This window comes from Neomonachus schauinslandi, chromosome 6 (assembly GCF_002201575.2).
Source record: "Neomonachus schauinslandi chromosome 6, ASM220157v2, whole genome shotgun sequence".
NCBI classification, from domain to species: domain Eukaryota; kingdom Metazoa; phylum Chordata; class Mammalia; order Carnivora; family Phocidae; genus Neomonachus; species Neomonachus schauinslandi.
Window position 1 is genome coordinate 123338087 of NC_058408.1, and position 24952 is coordinate 123363038.

The window sequence follows — 24952 nt, forward strand, 5'->3', positions numbered from 1 at the left end:
ATAAATAATTAAATCTTTAAAAAATATAAGTAAATAAATAAATAAAATCTTTAAAAAAAGATCAGGGCTGTTCTGTCAGACTAAGGAGTAAAAAACATTGATATATCTTGTTTCACCAGTTTCTTCATCTAGATTGATGACCCCATTCCCTGACACCAAAAGGGAGGGGAGAAAACGTGCTAGTGAAAGGGTACACCCCTCCTCCAACCGCTGTCCAGCCTGTTTATGGTAGTCCTAGTAAGACTCAGTTGGTTAAAGGGCTTATGACCAGTAAATGATCCAGAAACCCACCATTTCAATCTTTTATTTTCATTCTTAATAAACATGATCTTCAAAAGTCTTGGTCTATAAATAACAACATATCTTTTGATTTCCAATGTCAGGTACTGTTAGAGAAGGTAATTGAGAGAACATGACCGCCAGTTGACCCTCGTGCCGTATGCTGGCAGTCGGAGGATCCTCACCCCCTTCCCTGTCTTTGGAATATATACTCTGCCCACTATTTCCAAAGTGGGAGCTGCTCCAAGAACATAACCTTGAGGGAGTAAGGTGTTGGTGAGACCATCTGGACGGTATATGTGACTGAACCCAGTTAAGGCCTCTCTATATGAACTTTTAAGACTCTGGTGGGCAGGTGAGGAGATCTACTTGCCTATGGCTGCCCAAGACAAGCCTTGTATAGGGGCTAGTTTCAGATACCCTTTTCTTTGAAATTCTATTTCTTCTTTCTACTTTATGTTTGTCTTTCTAGTTATTTACTTCTGGGGTGGGGCAGTCCTTCCATTGCTACTCATCACTTTGTACATCTCTTTTCTGTTCTAGCTGGAATGTTCTAGGCAGGGAAAAAACTTTCTAATTGTTCTAAGTTCTTTCTTTAGGAAGCAATCACTTAAAAATTCACTCATTCTTTGAAAGAGGAGCACAGAAAACCATCCTATTTCCTGGTGCATATGGGAGAGGGATTTAAAAATCCCAACTACTGAAGTGATACAGGACAGGCTAGAACCTCCCTTTTTTAGTAACAAAGCAAGAAAAATGGAGGGGAGAGTTAAGTACTTAGCTTGACTTGTAAAACTCCTCACTGAAGTAATTTTCATACTATCACTTTGCCTAATTATGGCAAAGCATTAGGGATTATTCACATCATTAAATATGTCAAGTTAAATTATTTGATTCTAACACGAACCTCTTGTTCTAGTCTCTCAGTCTTCGTGCTTTGTTGCTTATATCGTTGGGTTATCTGCTCACAGGTTTGAATATGAGATTAAGGAAGAATACTGGCCTAGGAACTAAAGGACAATGTGCCTTGTACAGTTAGAAGCAAAGGCAATGACCACGAATATGACTAATAGCTTCCCTTTCTATTGAACCAGCTCATAAAATCTCGGGGAAGGATGGTGGCAGCAGAGTTGTCTCCCAAAGCAGAGAACTTTTTTAACAGTCTCTTTGGATACCTACTTACAAATTTAGTTTCTGATCCTCACTGTATTGAAATCCAAGGTTTTGTTACATAATATATTCCTAAAAATGTGTATAAAAGTTGAGTGTGCAGAAGTTGAATAAATTTATGTTATAATGGGTAGTTCTGTTTCCAGAAAATGAAGAATTTCACTTCATTGTTGGAGACATTCTTTGATAACATGGAGCAGCTTGGATGTGCAATGAACTCCTGACCATCTCCACCCATGTCTCAAGTGTGTCACATTTGTCAGACCCAAGTGTCTAATCAGCACTTTCAATTTTATGTTTTCCACTTACTTTCACAGAAGAATAAAATGTAATCAAACATGCCAATATTGTACAAACAGTGATGTGCATACAAAGATGCTAACACTAACAGCTGGCAGTAAGTTTTGCCATGTTATTGATCTAAATGCTTATTAATCAGAGAATGTACAAAAATCTAAATTTGGCCTCTAAGAAGGGGCTCAGAGATACTGAATATTAAAAAAAAAGTGTAGCTTTTGTCAAAATCAAATGTGCTTAAGAGATCATGTATAAATAAGAGGAAGGACAACCATACCAACATTATAATTTCTTGTTCTCCCTCTATCCCACATTACCCTCTTTCTCCCAAAGAAGTGACAAAGAGAGTAAAGGAACCATGCAGAATGGCTACTATGTGCCAGGCATTGCGGTAGGTGATTTGCACAAACACTCTCTTAATGGCCATGGCCAATAGTGTATTTTATGTCAGAAAAATGACCCACGACCCATAAGCTATTAATTTCAATATGAGTCCTTGTTTGCTGGACCGATGAATGAAATTGGAAAACACCACCAACCTGAATCATTAGAAAAGGACATAATAAAACTGTACTTAAATAGATCAGTAATACTGTGGCTTGTATCTGTGTGGAATAGAGAATACATTTCATGAAAAATCACCAGATTTCTGATATTTTTTAAAGAAATATGTCTGATACTAACTTTACCGTATGTTTAAGTATCAAATTAAGGATCTGTGCTCTAAAGGCAGATTTCTGTGCCAGTGACTCAAAATTAATGACATATTAGTGGCATATGACAATTATGACATATTAATGGCTCTCTATTCTTTGTACAGATATCCCAAGTCTAGTGGTAATAATAAGGAAATAGATAAATGTTTCTATTTTACATTCTTCCTTTCTCTTCTGACCTCTTGGCAGAGAAAGAGTCAAGGATCCTTCTCTCTCCTTATGGCCAGAACTAATAAGACCTATAAAGGCTGCAGAACAATAAATGTGGTCATTGGTATCCCAAGCTTCTGGTTCCCAACCATTTACAGATGTTCCTTGGCAACAATACTGTTTTGAAAGCATACTGAATTATAAATGCCCAAATTGAAAAAAATACTTGATAGTCCCATGCCTGGGAGATCTGGAAGGACATTTCTGGAAGGTCAATAGTCAGTTAGTGACCAAATTTCTACATGTGGGCATTTCTTGAGGGAGAGCGATTGGCTATCTAGAGATTGAAAGTGTGGTGACCTGAAATTAAGAGACCCAGCCTCTAAACACATCTCTTCTTCTAACCAATTGTATACTCTGAGTTTCTGTGGAACCTCAGATTTGCCTTCCATATAAAAGGAGTTAGGACTAATCCATCTCTAAAGTCTTTTTCAGTTTGTTCTATTGTGACCAGGCCTGGCGTTTAGACACCCTCCAGAATCTATAGAAAAGTTGAAGAACCTTAAAAATCAGAACATATCTCCTTACCCGTATACTGTAAGTCTTAAATCATAACCACTTCTAGAAGTTAGTCTGGATTAGCAAATAAGTAAGGCCTAATATAAGTGCATTTCAGTAAAATCACTTGTAAAAGTACATTTCTAATCAATCTTCTCAGGCTTCTGACATGCCAAATTTGAGGTAAGTATTCCAATTAAGTCTTTATCCTTCTGGCAAACAAGGCTATGGATCAATATACTTGGTGATGGTGAATAAAATGCTCAGTTTTTCACTTCTTCATGCCTTAAGAATATCTTCTTCAAGGAAAGCCCAAACCAGCAGGGCCACAACAACATCAGCCATGAGAGGAGGTCTTAAGTCAGTAGTCCTGCCATAAAACTCAACATGAAGACATCATTAACAGGCTGAAATTATAAGTCTCGAAGTCCGGATGTAGGCAGGTTTTAGGAGGTGGAGTCAGCGCCCTCTGGGTGGAACAGGTGGAGGGGGGTGGAAGGTCTCCCTGGGAGGAGGCCTGAAATAAAAGATAAAGGAACAATTTTTAAATGAATTTGATTAACTAGTTCTTGGGCATCCATGGTTTGTTGGAAACTTGGTAAGCTATGCAAAGAACATGTTCCGTAATCGATGAGACCATATGGACCGCTGAGTGGCATATCTGCTGGCCGTGCCATCACGACCTTAGCTGCACATTAGCGTCACCAGTGGACCTTTAAAAAATGCCAATTCCCAGGCTCTCTCCGAGACCCATTCCTTCATAACCTCGAGACAATAAGGCTCAAGCATCACAATTTTTTTAAGTGTCCCTCCCCCAGCAAGTTATATTAACCACGTCTTTTATTTATTTATTTTTTTACTTATTTATTTTTTAAGATTTTATTTATTTACTTGACAGAGATAGAGAGAGCACAAGTAGGCAGAGCAGTAGGCAGAGGGAGAAGGAGAAGCAGGCTTTCCACCGAGCAGGGAGCCCAATGTGGGGCTTGATCCCAGGACCCTGGGATCATGACCTGAGCCGAAGGCAGATGTTTAACCAACTGAGCCACCGAGGCACCCCTGCCTTTTATTTTCTGATGCATTGATACCTGGAGGCTTGCTAATCCTGGAGGGACTGTCCCTCCCATGGCAAACTAATTCTTATAGATAGCAACTTGCTGCGGAGCACACCTTTCATATGCAAACTAACCAGTCCCAGCCTATACCCCAGCCACTTCCTTTATGGGCTCCCGCATTTGGGCCACTATCCATCTGCCCTAATCACACGTGGGCCAGGAGTGCCAGGTGCCAGACAACTAGGGACCTTTGCCCCAGAGCCCACTGAAATTACTCAAACTAGCCAATCATAAATCTGCTTATTCTACCTTCCTTGTACCCTCCTGCAGAAACCACAATAAAAGCTCTGGCCCTGTTCCCCAACTCCACTGCCTTTCTCCTGACTAAACCTGGTACTTCCCCAGCGGGCCCCCATGGCATAATATGCCCCCTCCTCTTGGGATGTATGAGTACAACAAACTATCTTCTCAAGAACAGTTGTCTCCTGATCTGTTTATCTTACCATACCTAAATAATAATAAAGCCTTGGGCTCAGTTGGTTAAGCATCTACCTTTGGCTCAGATCATGATCCCAGGACTCTGGGACTGATTCCTGCATCCGGTTCCCTGCTCAGCAGGGAGTCTGCTTCTCCCTCTACCCCTCCCCACTGCTCATGATCTCGATCTCTCTCTCTCAGATAAATAAAATCTTTAAAATAATAATAATAATAAAGCCTATATTTTAAAACACCAGTGATTCAAATATGCAGCCAGGCAGGAGACATACTGTAGGAGAGGGTCCCTTGAGAGAAGAATTAAGAATTTCTAAAGTCTGCTTCTCACAACTACTTCCTCATGGGACCACTAAGTGTGTTATCCCAACTCCACATTTACTTTCCTAGAAGCCCCCCTCCATGTTATTCTGGATGGCTTTTAAACAGTCCTAAATGCCATTCCAGATAGACCTGGGTGAGTCTATTTACAGAGAGGTTCAACAATTGTGGCTGGTGTTTCCACATGTGTGCGTAAAACCAATATTTGATTCTCTTGGAAGCAAGTCAATAAGTCAAGAAAGAGAGCTTTGTCAGGTGCTGTAATTGAACTGTGCTATCCTGGAGGTGCATAGTTGAGGATTGAATGAACCAATGATTAAATATTTACTAAATGTCTCTTGTATGCAAGTTTTACGTAGGTCAAGGAAATGACAAAAGAGTTGAAGAAAGAGGGGCTGTCTCAGGAACAAGGCAGGGAAGCAGGAATAGAAAAGAACTGCCACAAACATCCTCAGGAGGCCCTGCTGTGGCCTCTGGAAGTAGGTGGTTTTGTGTAGTTGCCTCTTTATCCAGAAAAAACAAATGGACCGTCTCCTTCTGCATTCCCAACCTGCCCTATGAACCAGGGCTTACAGGAGAAGGCTGAAGGAAAGTCAGGTAATACCACTCATCACCTGAGTAAGCTTAGGCTTCTTGGCTTCCTGGACTGCTTGTTTGCTTGCTTGCTTCTTTCCTTCCTTCTTACCTTCCCTCCCTCCCTCCCTCTCAAAAAACATTTATCTACTATGTGTCTACTCCTGAGCATGGGATATAGCAGCAAGTTCAATGGACATGGATCCTGCCCTCACAGTGCTAAGAAAGTAATGGATAAAACAGACAATAGGAACAATCGGTAAACTGCACTATTTTGATAGAGGAAGTTCAGAACCTACGGGAACATATAGCAAAGGCAACTACGCACACAGCTGAAGGACAAGTTCCAATTTCTCTGAACATATTTCTCATCAGCCCAACAGAAGTACCTACAGATATGTACATCAGAGTGTTGCGTGAGGCTTGGAGATGACAACTGAAAGTAGGTAGCACAGTTGTGCCTTAGAGTAGGCACTCAAGAAGTAAAGCTAATAATTTTATTATTATGAATAAAGATCTGTTCTTAGTCTTTTCCCCATGGATGCTCCATGAGCCTTAAAATTTATCGTCCACCATAAAGACAGTCATGATGCCCTGCTGGCCCCTTTTCCTCTCTCTCTGCTGTTCCATTCTGCAGCTGGGGTAGGCCTACAAGCAACTTATTTCTGTATTTTATTCTGATGAACAATCCCAACCTAGAATTGGAAGTCCTATCTCAGGGAAATGGATTTGTGATTCTAGACATACCAGAACCATGGAAGTAAAGCGTATTACATCAGAATCAAGGGCTGGTCTGTGGGGAGACAGCCTCTGCAGGACACTGGGGAGCTGGAGTTGGAAACACAAGTGCCCAGAGGTACCTAAGAACTGGCTGTTTTCTCCTCCCTGTTGAGAGTAAGATCTTGCGGCTGACGAGTTTGGTTCAAGAACCCAGCAATCTTGATGTTGGTTAATGTTCTTTCAAAGCAGGACTGTTATTTAGCTGGTATGCTTTTGTATGATCATAACATTGTTGAAAATATTTTTAAACTTCCCTATTAGTAAATAGCTTCTGTCCCAAGTACCCTCACTCCCTGACCACTCCAGCCCCTCCTAGGAAGGGACTCCACAGACCTCTTCACAAGTCTGCATCTAAAGTATTAACCTCTGGCACTGCAGGAGGCCTCCAGAAGAGTGTTCTGATTACACAGGACCCTGGCTTTGCCTTAAAGGGGAGTGCACAAATTGTTAGTGACTGACAAATCACTAGTGAATGGCAAAATATGCTTAAAAAGCAAAGTAGCAATGGCTCAGTAAGATTTGGGGTTTTGTTTTTGGGGTTTTGTTTGTCTGGTTTTGGTTTTTTTGGTCAACTGGCAGGACCTCACCTATGAAGAGTGTGATATTGTTAGCTGCCCACTCTCTAAGGACTAATGCCCTGCAAGGGACATGCTGTTCAGAGGTATAATGCATCTGCTCCTGTTCTTGTCACCATCTGCCTTCCCTGACTTTGAAATACATTAAGAACTTAAAGGTGGGAGTGTGAAGCCTCTTTCCACTAATCTATGACCCACCTGCCCTGTGGCAGATGACCTGATGGCTAACTCTTCAAGAGATGGGTAGTCTAACACAAACAGTACCAATCTCTCGTCCATCCAGTAATTCCCTTACACGATAAATATTTATTAAGTTCCTACTGTGTTCCAGTTACTGTGCTAAGCACTGGGGCTGGGGACAGTAGGAAAAATGTTTTAGTCAAAAACAGTTTCTATTCTTTCAAGGCTCACCATCCACTTGAGGAAACAGATACATAAACAAGGGCCATAACGTGGAATGAATTATAATAGAGGTATTTGGAGAACCATAAGAAGGCTCATTCTGCATAGGAATATTAGGGAAGGCTTCATAGAGGAGGTAATGACTAGCCTGAATCCTAAAGGATGTGCAAGAATTTTCTAAGCAGAGGTTGGAAAGGAGTAGGGAGACAGCATTCCAGGCAAAGACACAGTTCTAAATGGCACAGCTCACTGGGAATGCAGGGGTGGAGCATCAGTGAATACAGGAGAAGGTGGGACTTGAGGCTAGACAGTTTTTAATGCTAAAAACTACAGCATTAAATGTGAAGGCTTTTATGCCAGGAAGTGACATCATCAGCAATTTCTGATCTAGAAAGCGCACTCTGGCAGTAACGTGGAGGAGGGAGGTAAGTGTGGGTCTACAGAGGATGAACATCGGCACAGGCAGATGGAGAGGGGGTGGATCTGAGAGCTGAAAGGGCAGCAGAACGGACAGAGCCTGGAGACACGCTCTGTGGGAGCTGCCAGGGAGGCAGGGTTGGAGGATGACTCCTGGGTTGGTGCTTGGGGAAGTGAGAGAACCGTGCCATTAACGCAGGCTGGGAACTCACCAGAAGAAGAGTTTGAGGCAGAGAATGGCAGGTGGGATTAATTCAGTTTTGCACGGGCTGTGTTTGAGATACCTGTGGGGCATCTGGGTCGAGGTTGCCAGCAGAGAGTAGGAAACAGAGGGCTGAGGTAGACGTGGAAGCTTGGAGTCCTCACTGGCAGCTCAAGTTCTGGGGACAGCATGTGGAGTGAGCAGAGAAGTGACCAGGACTGGGAGGGGGCGACAAGCACTGCACCCCCAGTGCTGTTTGAGAGCAGAGGCACTCAGGAGACATGGCCAAAGAACAGTTACTGATTCCCAGATCTGGAAGGGGAGAGGAGACCCCCAAGGTGAGCCTCCCCTCCTGTCTGTCAGCGGGTCAAGCATGGAAGCCATTTATTGGCTTTATTATTTTTTCAAACATCTCCTCATCTTATTATGCGAATTGCATACATACTTACAAAACAATTGCATATTTGCTAATCTTTCTTCACACCAAAAAGGAACCCAAATGCCAAGTTCTATCAATTACAGATTTCTTTGCAAACACTATTTCTTTAGTAAAAGTGTTTTCCTCTTTTTTGCTCCCATTTTTATCACAACATGCTTCCAGACTCCCCCAAAAGTTTATCAGCCATCTCTGTTTACATATTTATATGTATCCCAATTTCTATCCTTTAGTTTCTGGAACCTGTTTTCCTGGTTGTTCTCTTTTCCTCTCCCATTAACAAAAGCCCACAGAGTCTTGCAGCTATAGTTTCAAACTAACCACTATTTTCATCTTGGTGCAATTAGTTAACTGCCTCCAAACTCTACAATCTTTAGGAATAAGAGGTCTTAGGTCTTGGATCTCCTCCTATTGACACCCTGACCTTCTTGAACAGGTGTCACAAAATGACTAAGACACTAGAGCCTCCAGTCAGGCACACCCGGGTTTGCCACACAGAACAAGTCTTGATCTAGTCCAAGACCCAGTGTGTATATCTGCAAAATGGGATAATCCTAAATATCTATAAGAGTTGTGGAAGGAATTAAGATAATGCATTCAGTGTGTTGAACATAATACCTAGTAGATAGTACACACTCAATACAGATTAGCATTTATTGCTATAGTTCTCCATAAACACCCCTCCCCAATTACCAACTATATAATTTTCAAGCAACAGCACATTATGCCAATTCAGGGGAATGGACCAGATTATCGCTACGGGTCCTTCCAGGAGTAACATTCTACTATGTGACCTCTAGTCTACACCAAGGAAACACGCCGGTGAACGTGACACAGCTTGCGATTGCGGGGCTCTGTGTAACAAGTGTCAGTACGTGAATGTTACTGGGAGCACACGCTAAGGGGGGTGAACAGCAAAGGGAGAAGTGGACAGACACCTAGCGCACAGTCAGCTTCTCTTTCCAGAAAACCAGAAGAAAAGCTTCCTTATTGCACTTTCTCAACAAATTGCACTGACGAGATTCATTTAAGTTTCAACATTAAAAAAAAAACCCTGGTTGAAAAAAAGAAAGCTTCCACCTTTTATTTTTTTTTATTTTTATTTTTTAAAGATTTTATTTATTTATTTGACAGAGAGAGAGACAGTGAGAGAGGGAACACAAGCAGGGGGAGTGGGAGAGGGAGAAGCAGGCTTCCCACAGAGCAGGGAGCCCGATGCGGGGCTCGATCCCAGGACCCTGGGATCATGACCTGAGCCGAAGGCAGACGCTTAACTACTGAGCCACCCAGGCGCCCCAAGCTTCCACCTTTTAATCATCCCCCCCATTATATTTTAGACATCAAAAAAATAAACACCTAAGACAAGCCTAGGTTTTCATTCCCGAGGCCCCTTTCTGCATGGGCGGACACTGAAACTAGCTTTTTTTTTTTTTTTTTTTTTTTTTTTAAAGATTTTATTTATTTATTTGAGAGAGAATGAGAGAGAGGGAACACATGAGAGGGGATAGGGTCAGAGGACGAAGGAGACCCCCGGCCGAGCAGGGAGCCCGATGCGGGACTCGATCCCAGGACTCCAGGATCATGACCTGAGCTGAAGGCAGTCGTTTAACCAACTGAGCCACCCAGGCGCCCTGAAACTAGCTTTGACCACTTTTCCTGTTACTCCATGAGACCTTGAAAAGGTTCCCATCAGAGGCCCGAGTACCATTAAGAGAGACATCAGAGCCCAGCAAACACTCCGAACTTGTCTGTCTAATGCCCATCTCCAAATCTCCACATGCTCATTCTTCTCCTGGATAAGAAAAATCACTCATTCCGTTCAGCTTTTACTATGGGCCAAGATGCCCCCCTTACAAATCTGTGAGGATGTTCTATTGTTATCCCCATTTTACAGACAAAGAATTGAGTCACATGAAAGTGAAATAATTCATCCAAGTTCACAAGTGACTTCTGGACACTGTCCCCAGATAGTGAGTGTGGCACTAGAAACATGCTCCCCACCATGCCAAGCTGCCCCCCACCTTTCTTTTCATCTCCAATTCCTTCTTACCTCCTGGTCCCCAAAAAGCACTGTCCCCACAATACAGCCAAGGGAATTAGTTATTAGGGAGCTGAATTCTAAGCAAACATACCAATATCTCAAAAAGTTGATGTTTACCAAAGTACTTCATTGAGGAAATATTGCACTTGCTATTTAAAGAATCAAATTAATGAAAAGTCCATATTGAAATGCATTAAAAGTAGGCATTTTAGTTAGCTCTGCACTCATTCTTAGGTCATCTTAGATGTCCCCAAATCTTACTCTCCCCCGACTGGAATTCACAAAGTGAGGAAAACATTTCTTATCAGCATCAATGTTACCTCTGTGAGGCAGCTCTGGGAGGTACCCTGGGGGGCCTCTCAAGGGGCAGAGTGGGTGTTCCTTCCACTTGTGGGGGGCCTGGGCTACGACTTCTGGTAACCTCAGGGACTTCATTATCCTGCAGCAAAAAAGATGAGAAAGAAAAGGGGAAGTTACATTAAACAACAAGCATAACTGGACACCCTTATCCCAAAGCCTCTCAGTCCCCTTCAGGCTTTGGCTAAGGTTATTCACAAATTGAGAATAAACCCAGCGACACCAGGTCAGCTTTCCATTGACGCCTACAGTCACTGAGGAGACAATGAAGCCCAAATTATCATTAATGGTCCTTGTTACTCAGAGTGCCCTCTGTGGGCCATCAAATCAGCATCACCTGAGAGCTTGTGAGAAATGCTGGCTCTCAAGCTCCTCCTCAGACCTGTTTGATCAGAACCTGCATATTAACAAGATCCTAGGTAATTCTTATGCACATTAAAGGGTGAGAAGCCTGCTCTGTATAACCAGATAGAGCTGGAGAAATTTTATTTTTAAACCAAAGTCCCTTTTTGGGACAGCAGAACCGTGAGTGGTTCTCCGTCGTGGGTAATTAGTAGAAGCTGCTCACTGGAGGGGTGGCCCACCCACCCCGAGGACCCGATCTCAGGGAGTCTCCTGGGTTGGCAGTGACCCCTCCTGCTCATCCCAGCAACTGGTCACTGGATCAGAATAGACACTCTGACCCAAATTGGGCTTCAGCCTATGGCAGCAGCTCACCCTCTCCTCAGAGGCCTTGTGGCTCTCGGGGGCCTATTTGCCACCATACATGTGGAGGAGCGGAAAAGGCCAGCGTATAGAGAGAGAAGAAAGCAGATATGCCCAGGGAAGAAGAGACGAAAGAGCATGTGGCCCTGGGGATACACGGAGCAGGGGCCTTGGCTCTGCCATTTCTCACTGCTCCTGATCCAGGCCCCAAAATGTGATCTCAACCCCCAGATTCCCTGATAGTCATCCCACTCCTTCTCACAGATGCCCTTTTGGCTTAACCAGTGAGAGTGAATTTCTATTTCTCCCTCCCTCCCTCCCTCCTTTTTCCCTTCCCTCCTTTCCTTCCTTCCTTCCTTCCTCTCCTTCCTCCCTTCCTTCCTTCCTTCCTTCCCTCCTTTCCTTCCTTCCTTCCTTCCTCCCTTCCTTTTTATTGAGGTAAAATTCACATAACATAAAATTAACCATTTTAAAGTGAACAATTCAGTGGCATTTAGTACTTTCACAATATTGTACAACTACCACCTCTATCTAGTCCCAAAACATTTCATAATCCCAAAAGGAAACACAGTACTCCCCGTTTCCCCCTCCCCCCAGCCTCTGGGAACTACCAAATCGGTATTCTGTCTCTGATGCTACCTATTCTGGATAGTTCACATAAATGGAATCCTATATTATGTCACCTTTCTTGTCTGGCTTCTTTCACCTGGATTTCTATATCTTGCAGTGGAATGACCCCTCGGACAAGAAAAACAGGGGTGGGGTCCCCAGCCCTCACCTCATTGTCCCCCTCCATCCCGCTGCTCACACTGAGGAGGCTCCGGGTGCTGGATCGGTTACTCGTACTGCCTGAAGGGTACAAACAAAATTAGCTGGACTGTGGATTCTCTCAGGCTAAAATAAAATGCAGGACTCTAGCACTTATTTTTACTGATAGAAACAAAACATAAGCTGGTGAATATGGGATCTTCAAAATGCTGCCATCTTATACCATTTTATTAGTGTTAGTTTTTCTTTCAGCATAAAATGAAATGGTTCACCTTTTTATTACTTTTTTTTTTTTTGCTTTATAGCCACCGTTTACTGAGGGCTTACCACACATTACATGCTTTAAAAACATGACAGCACTTAATCCCTATGAAAACCCTATCTGATATTAGTGCTCTGGTTTGACAGACAAGGAAGCAGAGATGCTCTATTTCTTACTCATTCAGTGGTATTTCTAAAATCTGCAAACATCTTGTTGAAGTTTTTTACTTATTTAGAAATTATAGCAAGCATGTAACACCCTCCCCAGGCTGACTTGCTTACGCCCATCCCCTCTGGACTGCATGGTTGGTAGGAGGCTCTGGCCCCCATCATCTTCCCTCTTGCCAGGGGGGAGAAGGGCAGTGCCTACCTCTTCCAGGCCTCTGTCACCAGGAGGGAAGATCAGACAAGCATCTAACTCATGCTAGTTTTATATTTTCTCTACTCCATTGCAAGCCCCCTGAAGACAGGCTCCATTTCTTTTTCATCTTTGTATCTCCAGTGTACAGTCTTGCTCAGAATACACAGAGCAATCTTCAAATATTTGGTGGATAAATGAATGAGGGGGGAAAAGTGACCAAATATAATATGACCCTTAAGAAACATGGACCCGACAATCTACGAAAAGGTTAAAAGTCTTTCTGTATTAAAACCTGTGTTCCGTTAAACATAACATTAATATTCTTAACTAAAATCTTACTTATGACCAGATTTAACCTGCATCTGTTTTTCTGTGGTTCCCAAGAGATGACAACTGTGCCATAATACAAATAGTGCCATCTTCAGGGTGCGACCCTGGCGGGTAAAGGGCAGTTGGTAGATCAGGGCTGGGCCAGCTCCACTCTGTCTCCCTGCCCTGGGGACTATACCTATTTGGAAGGCAGTATGTGCCGATAGTGAAGTGCACAGCAAGATCTGGATGTGAATCCCAGGCAGACCTTCTGCCTACTTGGCCTGTAACCCAGGGCCCAACCTCTCAATGTCCGTTTCCTGATCTAGAACTCCCAGCATTGTTGCACGGAATGGGTTAGGTCACATGACACATGCTTGGCACGGGGCCTGCAAGACGAAGCATCTGATTGATGGCAGCAGCTACCATCACTTCATCAACCCCAAGATCCATTAGTGACCCCCAGACCTTCACCTCCCAGGACCCATGGCTCTGAATAGTCCCTTCCATCCCTCCTTCCAGGCATAGCTATGTGGCTTGCTCTTCAATATGACAACAGTGAGTGTGATGCAAGGTAAAGCATAATAAGCACTTGCACACTGGGGTCTATCCTCCTGGAATGTTCCCTTTCTGGATTTTGTTACCATATAAGAAGTTCAGGCTACTGACTTAGAGGCCATATGTAGAGAGGCCCGAAGGATGACAGACCATCTAGGATGGTCCCGCCCGTGCCGAGCTTATAGCTGAGGACATGCGCAGGAGTGACCCCAACTGACCCACATGGTGCGGAGGTGAACCATCTCCACTGAGTCTTGCCCAAGTGCAGAATCAGGTATAAATAAATGGTTGTTTCAAGCCACTGTGTTTTGGGGTGGTTTGTTACACAGCAATAGAAAACTGAAACTGTATAGCAGAGACTGGATGCAGGCAACAGCCAAAGAGTAGAGTAAAATCCACTGGTCTGACACTTAATAACATTTTCTGACCAGATGAGCTAGCTGTCCCTGGGCAATAAACCATTGCACAAAGTAAGAAGCATAGTTTATGCTTTTCATTCTCTTTTCACCTCAAAGTAAAACATACCCATAAAATCACTTAAATTAATCTGAACCTGAAATGAGTACTTTCCATTTGTCTTGTTAAATTTCCCCTCCTCTCTGCCCCGGAATGCCCTGCCCTCACCCTGAGATCTATACCACATCTCTCCTCCACCACACATCTGAGAGACGGGCCACCTGCCTTGTGCTTTCTCAGCCACTGGGGATCACTGGGAAAAGCTCTCCCATTTCTGAACTTGCCAGAATTCTCTAAATTGCCTCAAGAGGGTTTTGGATACACATTACCACCCCCATTATGGAAGGGGAAGTTTTCTCCTCTGCCCACATCCCCTGTGGTGATGTGATAGGCTTTGGGTCTGTTTCAACCAGTAATAGCGAGTGGCGGGAACATGAATCTGAGAGAAGATCTAGGCCTGCTCCCACCTTGGCTTCACTGGCTGTGTGACCTTGCACAAAACTCTTTCCTGCTCTGGATTATAAATACCCAATCTATAAAGTAAGAAGGGAGACTAGTGCTGGGGTTCTTGACCTAAGTCCACAGACAGGCAACCCTATGTGTATATGTATGTACACAAGCCCATGCATTTCTCTGGGAAGCACATCCAGAGCATAGATCAGATTCTCAAACGGTCTGTGATGCAGAAAAGATTAAGAACCCCTGCATTTAGGGTGCCTGGGTGGCTCAGTTGGTTAAGCGACTGCCTTCGGCTCAGGTCATGATCCTGGAGTCCCGGGATCGAGTCCCGCATCGGGCTCCCTGCTCGGCAGGGAGCCTGCTTCTCCCTCTGACCCTTCCCCCTCTCATGTGCTCTCTGTCTCTCTCATTCTCTCTGTCTCAAATAAATAAATAAAATCTTAAAAAAAAAAAAGAACCCCTGCATTTAGATGACTTTCCTGTCCTCATATCCATTTGGAGGTTCTCTGCCTGACATTTAAGGAGCCATGAGTCCTGAAATTCAGTCCTGAGTCTCCTACTTTTTCATTGCTCTCCTCGCTGTTTTGATAACACTAAAAGAAGGGAAACTAGATCTATTCTGCTGGTGAAGCAGGTGCGTCTGAGGTCCACCAGCCCCGCCCTGGATACAGAAACAAAGCCCCCACCTCCTGCGTGTCCATCAGCAGGTGTTGTCTATTGCAGTCAGACTCCATCAAGCTTTCAACCAAAATGTCTCCCCCATTTCCTAACTGGATCCTCGACTCGTCCATAAAGTTGGAATTCTCAAATGTAAGTCCATTGTTTTCTAATGTTTCTGACTTTGGCCCTTTCCTTCCCCTTACCACGGCTGAAGAAGCGGAAAGGATAGTGGTTGAGAATCTGGGCCCTGGATCCAGGCTGCCCGAGTTCAAATCCTGACACCACCACTTATTAGCTGTTTAACCCAGGGCAAGGCACTAAGACTCCAGTTTCCTCCTCAGTAAATACAGGTGATGGTGCCTATCCCATAGAGTTATTGTGAGAATTAAATCGGAGAATCTATAGAACTGGCTTAGCATATAGTAAATGCTCAATAAATGTTAACTAGTGTTATTACTAGGCTTTTCTAGTTATAAAAGGAACGGTGTAATAAATTATTACATAATCTGGCTTCAGGGGATATTGATATAAAGGATCTTTGGCCCTCTGAAAAAAGATAAACTGCACAGGCTAAATGTCCCCCATTTCTTACACCCCCCAAACCCAGCAGATCCCAGTTGGACCTGCTGGGTTTGTGAGTCCCCCAAATCTGCTGGGCTTACAACAGAGACTGGTCCCAAAGCCCAATGGCACCAGCGGGAATGCAGATGTGAAGGCAAGCCCCCCGTCCTGCTCACTTGCTGTGCTGGAGGTACTATCTGTTTTCCAGTCTCCTCGCCTTAGCTCCGTCCTTGGGGGGAAGACGCTTTTCCTGGGGCCGCTCTCATAGACTCCAAACTCCACTTTCCCGGGCAGGTGCTGTGAGTGCCGAATCGGGACGGTGATCTCCAAGTCTAGAATTAGAAGAAACAGAGGTAAGCTTGAAGGCACCTGACTGCGACCCGCCAAACTGCTCGCCTCCCTCTCCACCTGCCTGCCAGGCCTGAACCGGGAGGGTGTCTGCCACGGAAGGGCAGGGAGGGAGAGGGCGTGGGAAGGGGGAGGGAGCCCTGCCCAATTCAACACTGAAACTCCACAGACTCCTGTGTGGCCATCGCTGTGTGCAGAGGAGAGGTCAGAGGCACGTGAGAAAGCCCGACAAATGCTTCCACATCAGGCAGAGAGCCCACGATCAGGGAAAGGTCTGGGGCCTGCAGCTATGCCACCCCCCAGCTGTGCAACATGGATGACTTCCCTACCGGAGGGGACCCGTGAGAGCTGTTGATCCTAATAACTGGTTATCCTGTGCACCAAGCAGAGTTCTGTGAGCTTCCCAACCCCCAGGAAATAAATACTATTATCATCATTCCCAACAGAAACTAGTTGCAGAGAAGTGAAGGAGCACATGGCTGGCAAGTGGGACAGCTGGGATTTGAACCCAGGCTCCAGAGTCCAGGTTCCTAACCACTACTCATACGGCCTCTGAATCCCTCAACAAATGATGGGTGCTTGGTGCATGGTCTGCAACGACAGCAACGGCCCAGAGAGCTAATGAAAGGAGGTCCATCAGCCTCATAAAAGATTTTGAGACTTGCAAGGCTGACCAGTGGCTTTGGAGCTGAGAGATTATTCCTTCGCTCTGCACAGCATTAAACTGGTCTCTTGACTGGCTTAGCCCTGCCTAGGACTTGGTCTTTAGTCCTCCCTAGATTTCCACTCCCTGGGTTCTAGACTGAGCAGAACAAAATATCTGTGGAGGCCCATACCCCACTTCTTCCCCCGGGAAAGTGTGAACACCAGGTGAGCTCGTGTGACAGGGCTCCCGTGATGCCCTGAACGTTCCCAAGCCCGGGGGCAGGGCCCCTGGGAGAGAGAGGTGGGAGCTCCGTGTACTTTTGGGCGGTGTGCTCTTATCTTCATGGTACCACTTCCTCTGGTGCCTCGCCTCTGCTGTGGGATGGGTATGGCCAGGGCTTCGGGGAGTCCAGGGGCAGAGGTGGCTCCGCGTGCCAAAGCCGGAGTCTGCCCAAAAACGGCGAATGGGGAGACTACAACCGTAGGAAAGAGGAAGTTCGAGGACAGGGCAGACGGAGCCTGTGGGAAACACTCCATACAGAGGATGTTACAAAGCTGGACTGTGGTTTACGTGGACCTCACACGTGCCTCACCCTAGAGACGGGTTCCAAGCGCAGTGTTTGGTCCTAGTATTAAACCAGCTTTCTAGGTCTCTGTGTGACACAGATCTTTCTCACACCCTCAGGCTCGCCTCATTACGACGGAGCAGGGCAGCAGCCACCAGAGCCTGGAACCACCTGCACGTGGGTGTGGGCCCAGAGTGGCTCGGGGCCCAAACAGGCGTCATCCTTTTATTTTTTCTCCTCAGCTTTGACCTAGTATTTTTTTTAAACAATACTCTCTTGAAGGGAGGTTCCGATCTGCTTTAATGCACTTCAATGCGGCAATTTTTTACCCTCAACCGGTTCTATGAGGAAGGAAAGTAAAATATACAGGAAAAAAAAATTGGGAGTCAAAAGTTCAAAAAATCAGGGGCGCCTGGGTGGCTCAGTCGTAAAGCGTCTGCCTTCGGCTCCGGTCATAATCCCAGGGTCCTGGGATCGAGCCCCACATCGGGATCCCTGCTCGGCGGGAAGCCTGCTTCTCCCTCTCCCACTCCCCCTGCTTGTGTTCCCTCTCTCACTGTGTCTCTCTCTGTCAAATAAATAAATAAAAAATCTTAAAAAAAAAAAGTTCAAAAAATCAAGTAGAGCCAGTCTAAATGTCTACCAAATCCTGATATTCTTGGAAGAAAGAAACAATGCCAGGAATAGTAATCAGCATTATATCTCACGGTACTTTTCCTGGAGTGTGTCTCCATGGGTCATTATACCTCCTCTGAACTTCACTTCTTCCCTGTGAAGTTGCTAAGTCAGGTACAACCATGGGGGAAGAAACTGAGGCACAGTGTGATTAAAGGGATTGTCCTGGATCATAAAGTGATGCAGTGACTGGAGTGGAGGGATGGGAGCCCAGGCTGCCTGGCAACCGGCCTGCTCTTCCTGGTCCTGCCCCAGATGAGCCCCAGACATACGCAGAACACAAATACAGACTGTCTTCTTTGAGGGTGTTCAACAAGTCACGGGCCATGCCAGCCCCTCTGATCTATACCATCAACGTTCTGCACCATCCCAGCAAGAACAAGACAACCCCCCAAGGCTGAAGAAAGACTAGCACGTTATTATGAACAGACTCTTACTTTTTAATTATCACTGGTGTTCTAACCTAAATTAAAGAAAAACAGTCGTTTTTCTTTTCTAAGGCAAATGAGATTTCTAAATAAACAGAGTCAGCCCTTCTGTTTAGAATGGGCTCCGTTCTAGAAAAGGTCTTTTAAGCAGAAATGCCATTTGTTAACCCTAATTTTCCTACAGATTGATGTTACCCTGTGTCAATGGTTTCTAAATGTTTTTCTTTTTTCTTTTTTTTGGCAGGTGCGGGGAGGAAGCAGAGTTCTTTTTTTTTTTTAGATTGTATTTATTTATTTGAGAAAGAGAGATTGAGAGAACAAGTGGGAGGAGGGTCAGAGGGAGAAGCAGACTCCCCGCCGAGCAGGGAGCCCGATGCGGGACTCGATCCCGGGACTCCAGGATCATGACCCGAGCCGAAGGCAGTCGCTTAACCGACTGAGCCACCCAGGTGCCCAGGGAAGCAGAATTCTTTCATCTGGTGAAAACAGAAGCTCAATGTGGAAAAAAGATTTTTTTTTTTAAAGGAGCTGCAATGGTCAAAGCAGAGTAGGTTGCCCTAAACCTGTCACAATCCTAATCTCTTCCCCGACTTTCCCCTACCCCACCCCCAGTGCCTACTCTTTACTCCCACAAGCACACATAAGCAGCACTGAGGCTACTCAGTGTGAAATAGCCCATTACAAGTTAGTATGCCACTAAATACATAACCGAGTTTTACGGAGTTAAATAATATGCCATATTTAGCCAACCATAAATGATGCCCACTCTTTGGCAGGGGATCTGATGCCCTTGGGCCTCACCACGTAGTATATGGTTCAACTTCCAAACTGCCTGAGGCTTTCTCTGGTAACTAGATGACAAGCACCCCCCCCGCCCCAGCGGGCTTCCCCCAGACACGGGAGCTGGTGAAGAAATGCCCCAGCTCCCTGGCCCCTTCCATGGTGCTGTCCATTGACTCCCAGAGTCTCCAGGGACAAGAAGCTCCAGTCTCCACAGTGGTAACTGCACCTTGCTGGCCACCTCTCTTTCCCTCTCTCACTTCCCCACTCCCCGTGTTCCCTGGGATCATATCCCACCATTTGCTCTCAAATCCTTTTCGGGGAAGAAAAAGTTCTAGAAATGGATCATGGTAATGGTTGCCTGATATTGTGGATATATTTAACGCCACTGAATTGTACTTTTAGGCCCAATGATAAATTTTATGTTATGGGTATTTTACCACAATAAAAAACAAAAACAAGGGGCGTCTGAGTGGGACAGTCAGTTAGGCATCTGACTCATGATTTCAGCTCAAGGCCTGATCTCAGGATTGTGAGATCGAGCCCCGCATTGGGCTTTGCACTGAGCACGGAGTCTGCTTGGAACTCTCTCCCCCGTTCCCTTTGCCTCTCCCTACTGTGCTCTCTCTCTCTCTCAAATAAATCTTAAAAAAAAAATGAAAATGAAAGGAAACTCTTGGTGCTGATGGGTAGAACATTCTCTCTATGGTGGATTGCATGTGGTCCCCAGTTGTTCTTGTTTAGTGTCAAATTAGATATGGTTTAATCTTCTAATAGTTATGACATTAATTAAAACCCCTAATGTAAAAAGTAAAAATACTTAACACCTCCCCATAAAACCTAGTCAGAGGGTCTTCTTGAAGAGTAGAGGGGAAGGGAAGCAAGGGCATTTAACCATGTTCCTTTGAAAAAATGTAGACCTTGACCATTCTAGTGAAGAGACACTGGTGGGTATCGCTTATTCAGAGCCTGATTAGCTTTGGCTGAACTTTGTATAATGTTCCAAAACCCAGGATTCCAGGGCTGGACCCTGGATGGCGAGTCCCAGCCCAGCGCACGCACCCTGGGAGGCCCTGCCTGAGAGGACACCAGCTGCTGGACGGGTGGGTGGTCTGTACAACAGTGCTTCCATGTGCCAGGAACTGTGCGAGACCCCAGCTATCCCCTAACTTGTTCAATCCTCACAGAAACCCTAGTGGGGGAGGCACTTTTATTTGTGCCCCTTCGCAGATGAGGACCGAGGCTCAGTTGGGGGACTTATCTCGCCCATGGTTAGGGGTGAGCAGTGGCTAGGAACTTGACCCCAACCCTGATGGCCCCAGGGCCCACGCCTGTACCCTTTACTCCTCAGCACATGTGTGTGTCTTGCTTCAATATCTCCACCGGTTGGGGGGTAAAGGTGTGATGACACCCAGTGGGCTCAGTTCTGGAGCCCTGGCTGCCCAGCACTCATAACTCCAACACTACAACTCTCTGGCCTTCAAACACTCATGCACCACCAAATCACAGCTTTTTTGAGGCTCCCTATGTGTCAAAGCGTGAAATGTTTCATTTAATCAAGGCTTCTATCTTTGGGTTCATGTGCTATAGTTTTAAAAGGCACCTCGTCCCTTTTCCCACCTAGAACCTATTGTCAGACCCTAAGATGACTATGCAGATCTTGAACCAGATTTTTTGCCTTTAGCCAGGAGGGCAAACACGTGTGAGCTTGGGTGGTGGAAGCATACATTTAAGATCTAGTCACCCAAGCAGACATCTTAGGATGACCTCTCTGACCTTCTGCCATGGTTATAACCTCTGTATGCACCTTTTCCCAAACTGTCAAAATCATTAATATTCAGTAGGCTAGTACCATATGCAAAATACTGTGTTAGGCATTGTGGGGCAGGCTTTAGCTGGGAAAATCAGACCTACACAAGTAACAGACTCATACACTACCCAATGGTGAAGATCATGCCTTACGGGTCTCTATGTCTGGCAGAGAACCTGGCGCTCAGTTAAGTGTTTGTGGAATGAATGAATGGTGTTACCAAACATTTTATTCCAACAGAGATTCCTTGAGCCCAATCAATGTACTGTCCTACACGCTGGGGATTCAGCAGAGCACAGAACAGACAAGCTCTTGCCCTCATGGAGCTTACGGCAGGTGGCGGTGGGGAGATGGGCCAGAAAATAACCATGAGAGTAGGCACATAAGATAATTCCAGTCTGTGATATGTGAAAGCAATGTGAGCAAAGGCACAATGAGTTGTGAAGGATCGCTCTGGAGAGAATGTGGAGAAGGCCTCTCTGAGGAGAACTTAGAGCCAAACTTTGAAGGAGGAAAGAGCCAGTCTAGTGAAGACATGGGAAAAGTGGAGGGGGGACAAAGACCTGGGGGAGGGCTGCTCTTGACTTGTTAGAGGAACAATAAAGGAGTCCTTTGGGACTAGTGCACAGGGTTGAAGGGGAAAGTGGAGGTGAGCTGAGGGGTGAGACCACGTAGGGCCTCTCAGGCCACAATGAGGAGTGTGATTTTACTCTGGGTGGGACCAGAGCCCCTGGAGGGTTTTGAGCAAGGGAGTGGCATGATCTGATTTTTTATTTTTAAAAGGTCATTGGCTGCAGTTTGGAGGATTAACTGTAGAAAAGTGAGAGTGGACACGGGGAGACAACTGAAGAGGCTCCTCATTCATCCAGGAAGAGATGATGGTGGCCTGTCTGCAGCTGTGGCAGGGGAAACAGTCAGAAATAATCAGATTTAAGATGCATTTTGGAGGCAGAACCTCTGGGAATTGATAGTTTGAATACAGGAATGAAGTAATAGCAATCAGAGGCACAAAAAAGAAGTGCCGGATGAATGGAAGGGACAGTAGGTCCTATAAGTGCTCAAGTGGGGAAGGAATGCAGTGGCCCAGCAAGGCCTTGCCGAGCAGGGGCTGCCGGGCTGGGTCTTCCAGCCCAGGAGTTTTCATACAGGTGAGAAAGAAAAGGCATGAGCAAGGGGCCTGTGGAAGGAAGATGTCATTTTTAAAGTCTGGGGTGTCACCTGCCTGGCGAGGGTCATGAGAAGTCAGGCTATTGATGGCAGCTGAAGACAGACTATGGAAGTTATACACAAACTTAGTCCTTCATTTAATGGGGCTCTACTCAAGATCCAAGAGCTTCTGAAAGCCTTTTATTGCCAGCTCTACTTGGTATAAGCTGGCCAAAATAAATCATAGAGACCCACCATGCCGGAGGCTCTTGGTGGAAATATGCAATGTTGGCAAATGCCCATCACTGCTCAGGGCTAGGGGTGCCGAGAGGCCTGGTTGTACACAGTTGGAATATATGGCCCTGCTTTGGACCCCCACTCCACATGGCTGGAGCCCTGCTACACCTGAGTCCTGGCTTCTGAAGCACTGTGTGGAATGGACACCAATGATGCCATTCTCTGCTTCAGTCGGAAACAGATACTATGTGCATGAGTTTTCTCCTGTCTCTGCTCAAAAAACATGTCTCCTAAATGCCAAGGGGAGACTCAGGTGCCTGGGGAAAAAATCTTATCATCCTCTTTGATTGAAAGGATGGGAAATGCAGAGGTGAATCCATTCATTCACTTGCTGACATGTCCTATGTGCCCGGTACTAGAGATAAAGAATAAACAAGACAGGGGCTCCTGGGTGGCTCAGTCAGGTAAGTGTCTGACTCTTGGTTTCGGCTCAGGTCATGATCTCAGGGTTGTGGGCTGGAGCTCTGCACAGGGCTCTGCACTGAGCGTGGAGCCTGCTTAGGATTCTCTCTCCCTCTCTCTCTCTCTGTCCTCCCACGCCCCGCATGCTCTCTTTCTCTCAAAAAAAAAAAAAGAAAAGAAAAGAAAAGAAACAAACAAAACAAAGCCATTGCCCAAAAGAACCTCACACTACAGTGGGTTCCCAGATCTGTAAACAGGGTAACAGGCAAGCACTCTGCCCACTCAGGCCACAGCAGAAAGGAGAGTTAGGGACAATGGATCATAGCAGCCTCCCACAATGCAGCACCCTCAAAAGCTACATACCTGCCTGCTTTCCTGATTTTTGCTTCTCTCTCTGTCTTCGGGTGATGCTGTCCCTTAGCCGTTTAAGATTTTCCTGGAAAAAAATTTAGTTCATTTTAAAAGTATATACAAGAAATATACCCTCCAGGCATTAAAAGTTTCTTTCAGATTTTATGCTGTTTGCAAGATACATCCCATTGCAATAACATCTCCAACATGCAAATGAGGCTGAGTGCATTTGTAATCAGCCCCAGAGAAATTCAAGTACTCTTAGAAGTTGTGCCTGAAGAGAAGACCCCTTTCCTACACAAAGCGTCTCCCCTCCCCTCTGGTTCCCAGCTCCTTCCTAGCCTTATAACCCCCTGCCCTCCTCCTTGTAGGCTCCTTTAGCCAAGCCAGTCCTGTACGTGTTCGCAAACGCTCCAGGCACATATCTGCCCGAGACTGGGTTTTCATGCCATTCCTCTGACCATGAGGGGGAGGATTCCTCCCCATGAGTCTGTTCCAGGTCTCGGTCAAGGTCCACCTTCTGCCTTAAACCTCTCCAGACTGCTCCGGTTGTGCAGTCTGCTCCACCTGGCGCTGAGCTATGCCGCCGGGCCCAGTGCATTTGTGCATGTGCGTGGCTTTGGGGGGGTGTGTGTTGTCTCTTCAGAGAGACTGTGCACTCTCAAAGGGCAAGACACGAGGCCTTACAGCTTTCTGAAAGCCTGCAGTCGGGTCTATCAGTCATTAAACAAATGTTGAATAGACATGTGAGGGCCGAAATTTGTTTCTATTTTAGTCAGTAACAACTACCTCAAGGTGTCTGAAATCCGAGAGAAAATGCCCCAAGGACTAACGTCTAGACATCCAGAAGGGTCCCCTGAGGGAGCCACGGAGGTCAGACTGGGAGGGGTGTTTGGGCTGTGACTATAGCAGAGACTGAGCTTGTCCAGGAAGTAGCAGGAAACACTGGAAGGCGTGGGCTGGGCACAGCTTTAAGGTCTGACAGACTGGAGGCGGGAGGAGTGAGCAGCAAGGAGATCCACCTAGACACTATGTGGCAGGCATGTGACAGTGACAGAAGCTGGCCCTGGGGGAATGGAAAGGAAGGAGCAGATGCAAGAGGAAGAATCACAGAGCGGAACCAGGCAAGACATGCAGCTGGCTGGATATGGGGGACTGAGGGAGAAGAGCCCAAGGGATGGAAAGTCTCTGGAAGTGTCTGGAAGGTGACAGTGTGGTGAACAGAAATAGGGAGCCAGGAAAGGGAAGCAGCCTCAAGGTACAGTTTGTTGCTGGACATGCTGCGAGGCATGGACACCTCAGCAGGACACACCCAGCTGGTGGCTGCAAAGGTGGGACTGGAAAGGGGACACAGACTCAAGAAGGACCTGAAGGGACCCTGGGTGGTGCCTACTCACGGGAGGGGAAGTGAAGGAGACAGAGAAGTGGACAGAGGCGTGGAGGAAAGGGGCAGCCCGCGGAACGGTCTTCACACCCACCAGTCCCTGGATGGGGGATGCTCTAGAAATACCAAGAGGCTCTAGAAATACCAAGAGGCTCTTGGGGCACAGAGTAGTGTCAGCTCCCATGGGCTGGGATTGCCTGC

General features: G+C 45.9%; 1 protein-coding gene across 2 annotated transcripts in view; it reads right to left on the bottom strand.

The window, feature by feature from the left end:
- Positions 1-290: 290 nt before the first annotated feature.
- The window catches only part of PIK3AP1 (phosphoinositide-3-kinase adaptor protein 1), a 114609-nt gene continuing 89947 nt past the window's right edge, over positions 291-24952 (bottom strand). For both annotated transcript variants that reach the window (XM_021699859.1, XM_021699858.1), the window contains exons 13-17: positions 23380-23452; positions 16096-16251; positions 12305-12375; positions 10785-10903; positions 291-3687 (exon numbers count right to left, since the gene is read on the bottom strand). In XM_021699859.1, the coding sequence (XP_021555534.1) occupies positions 3630-3687; positions 10785-10903; positions 12305-12375; positions 16096-16251; positions 23380-23452 (477 nt within the window). In that variant the 3' untranslated portion in view covers positions 291-3629. The remainder of the gene's footprint in view (positions 3688-10784; positions 10904-12304; positions 12376-16095; positions 16252-23379; positions 23453-24952) is intronic.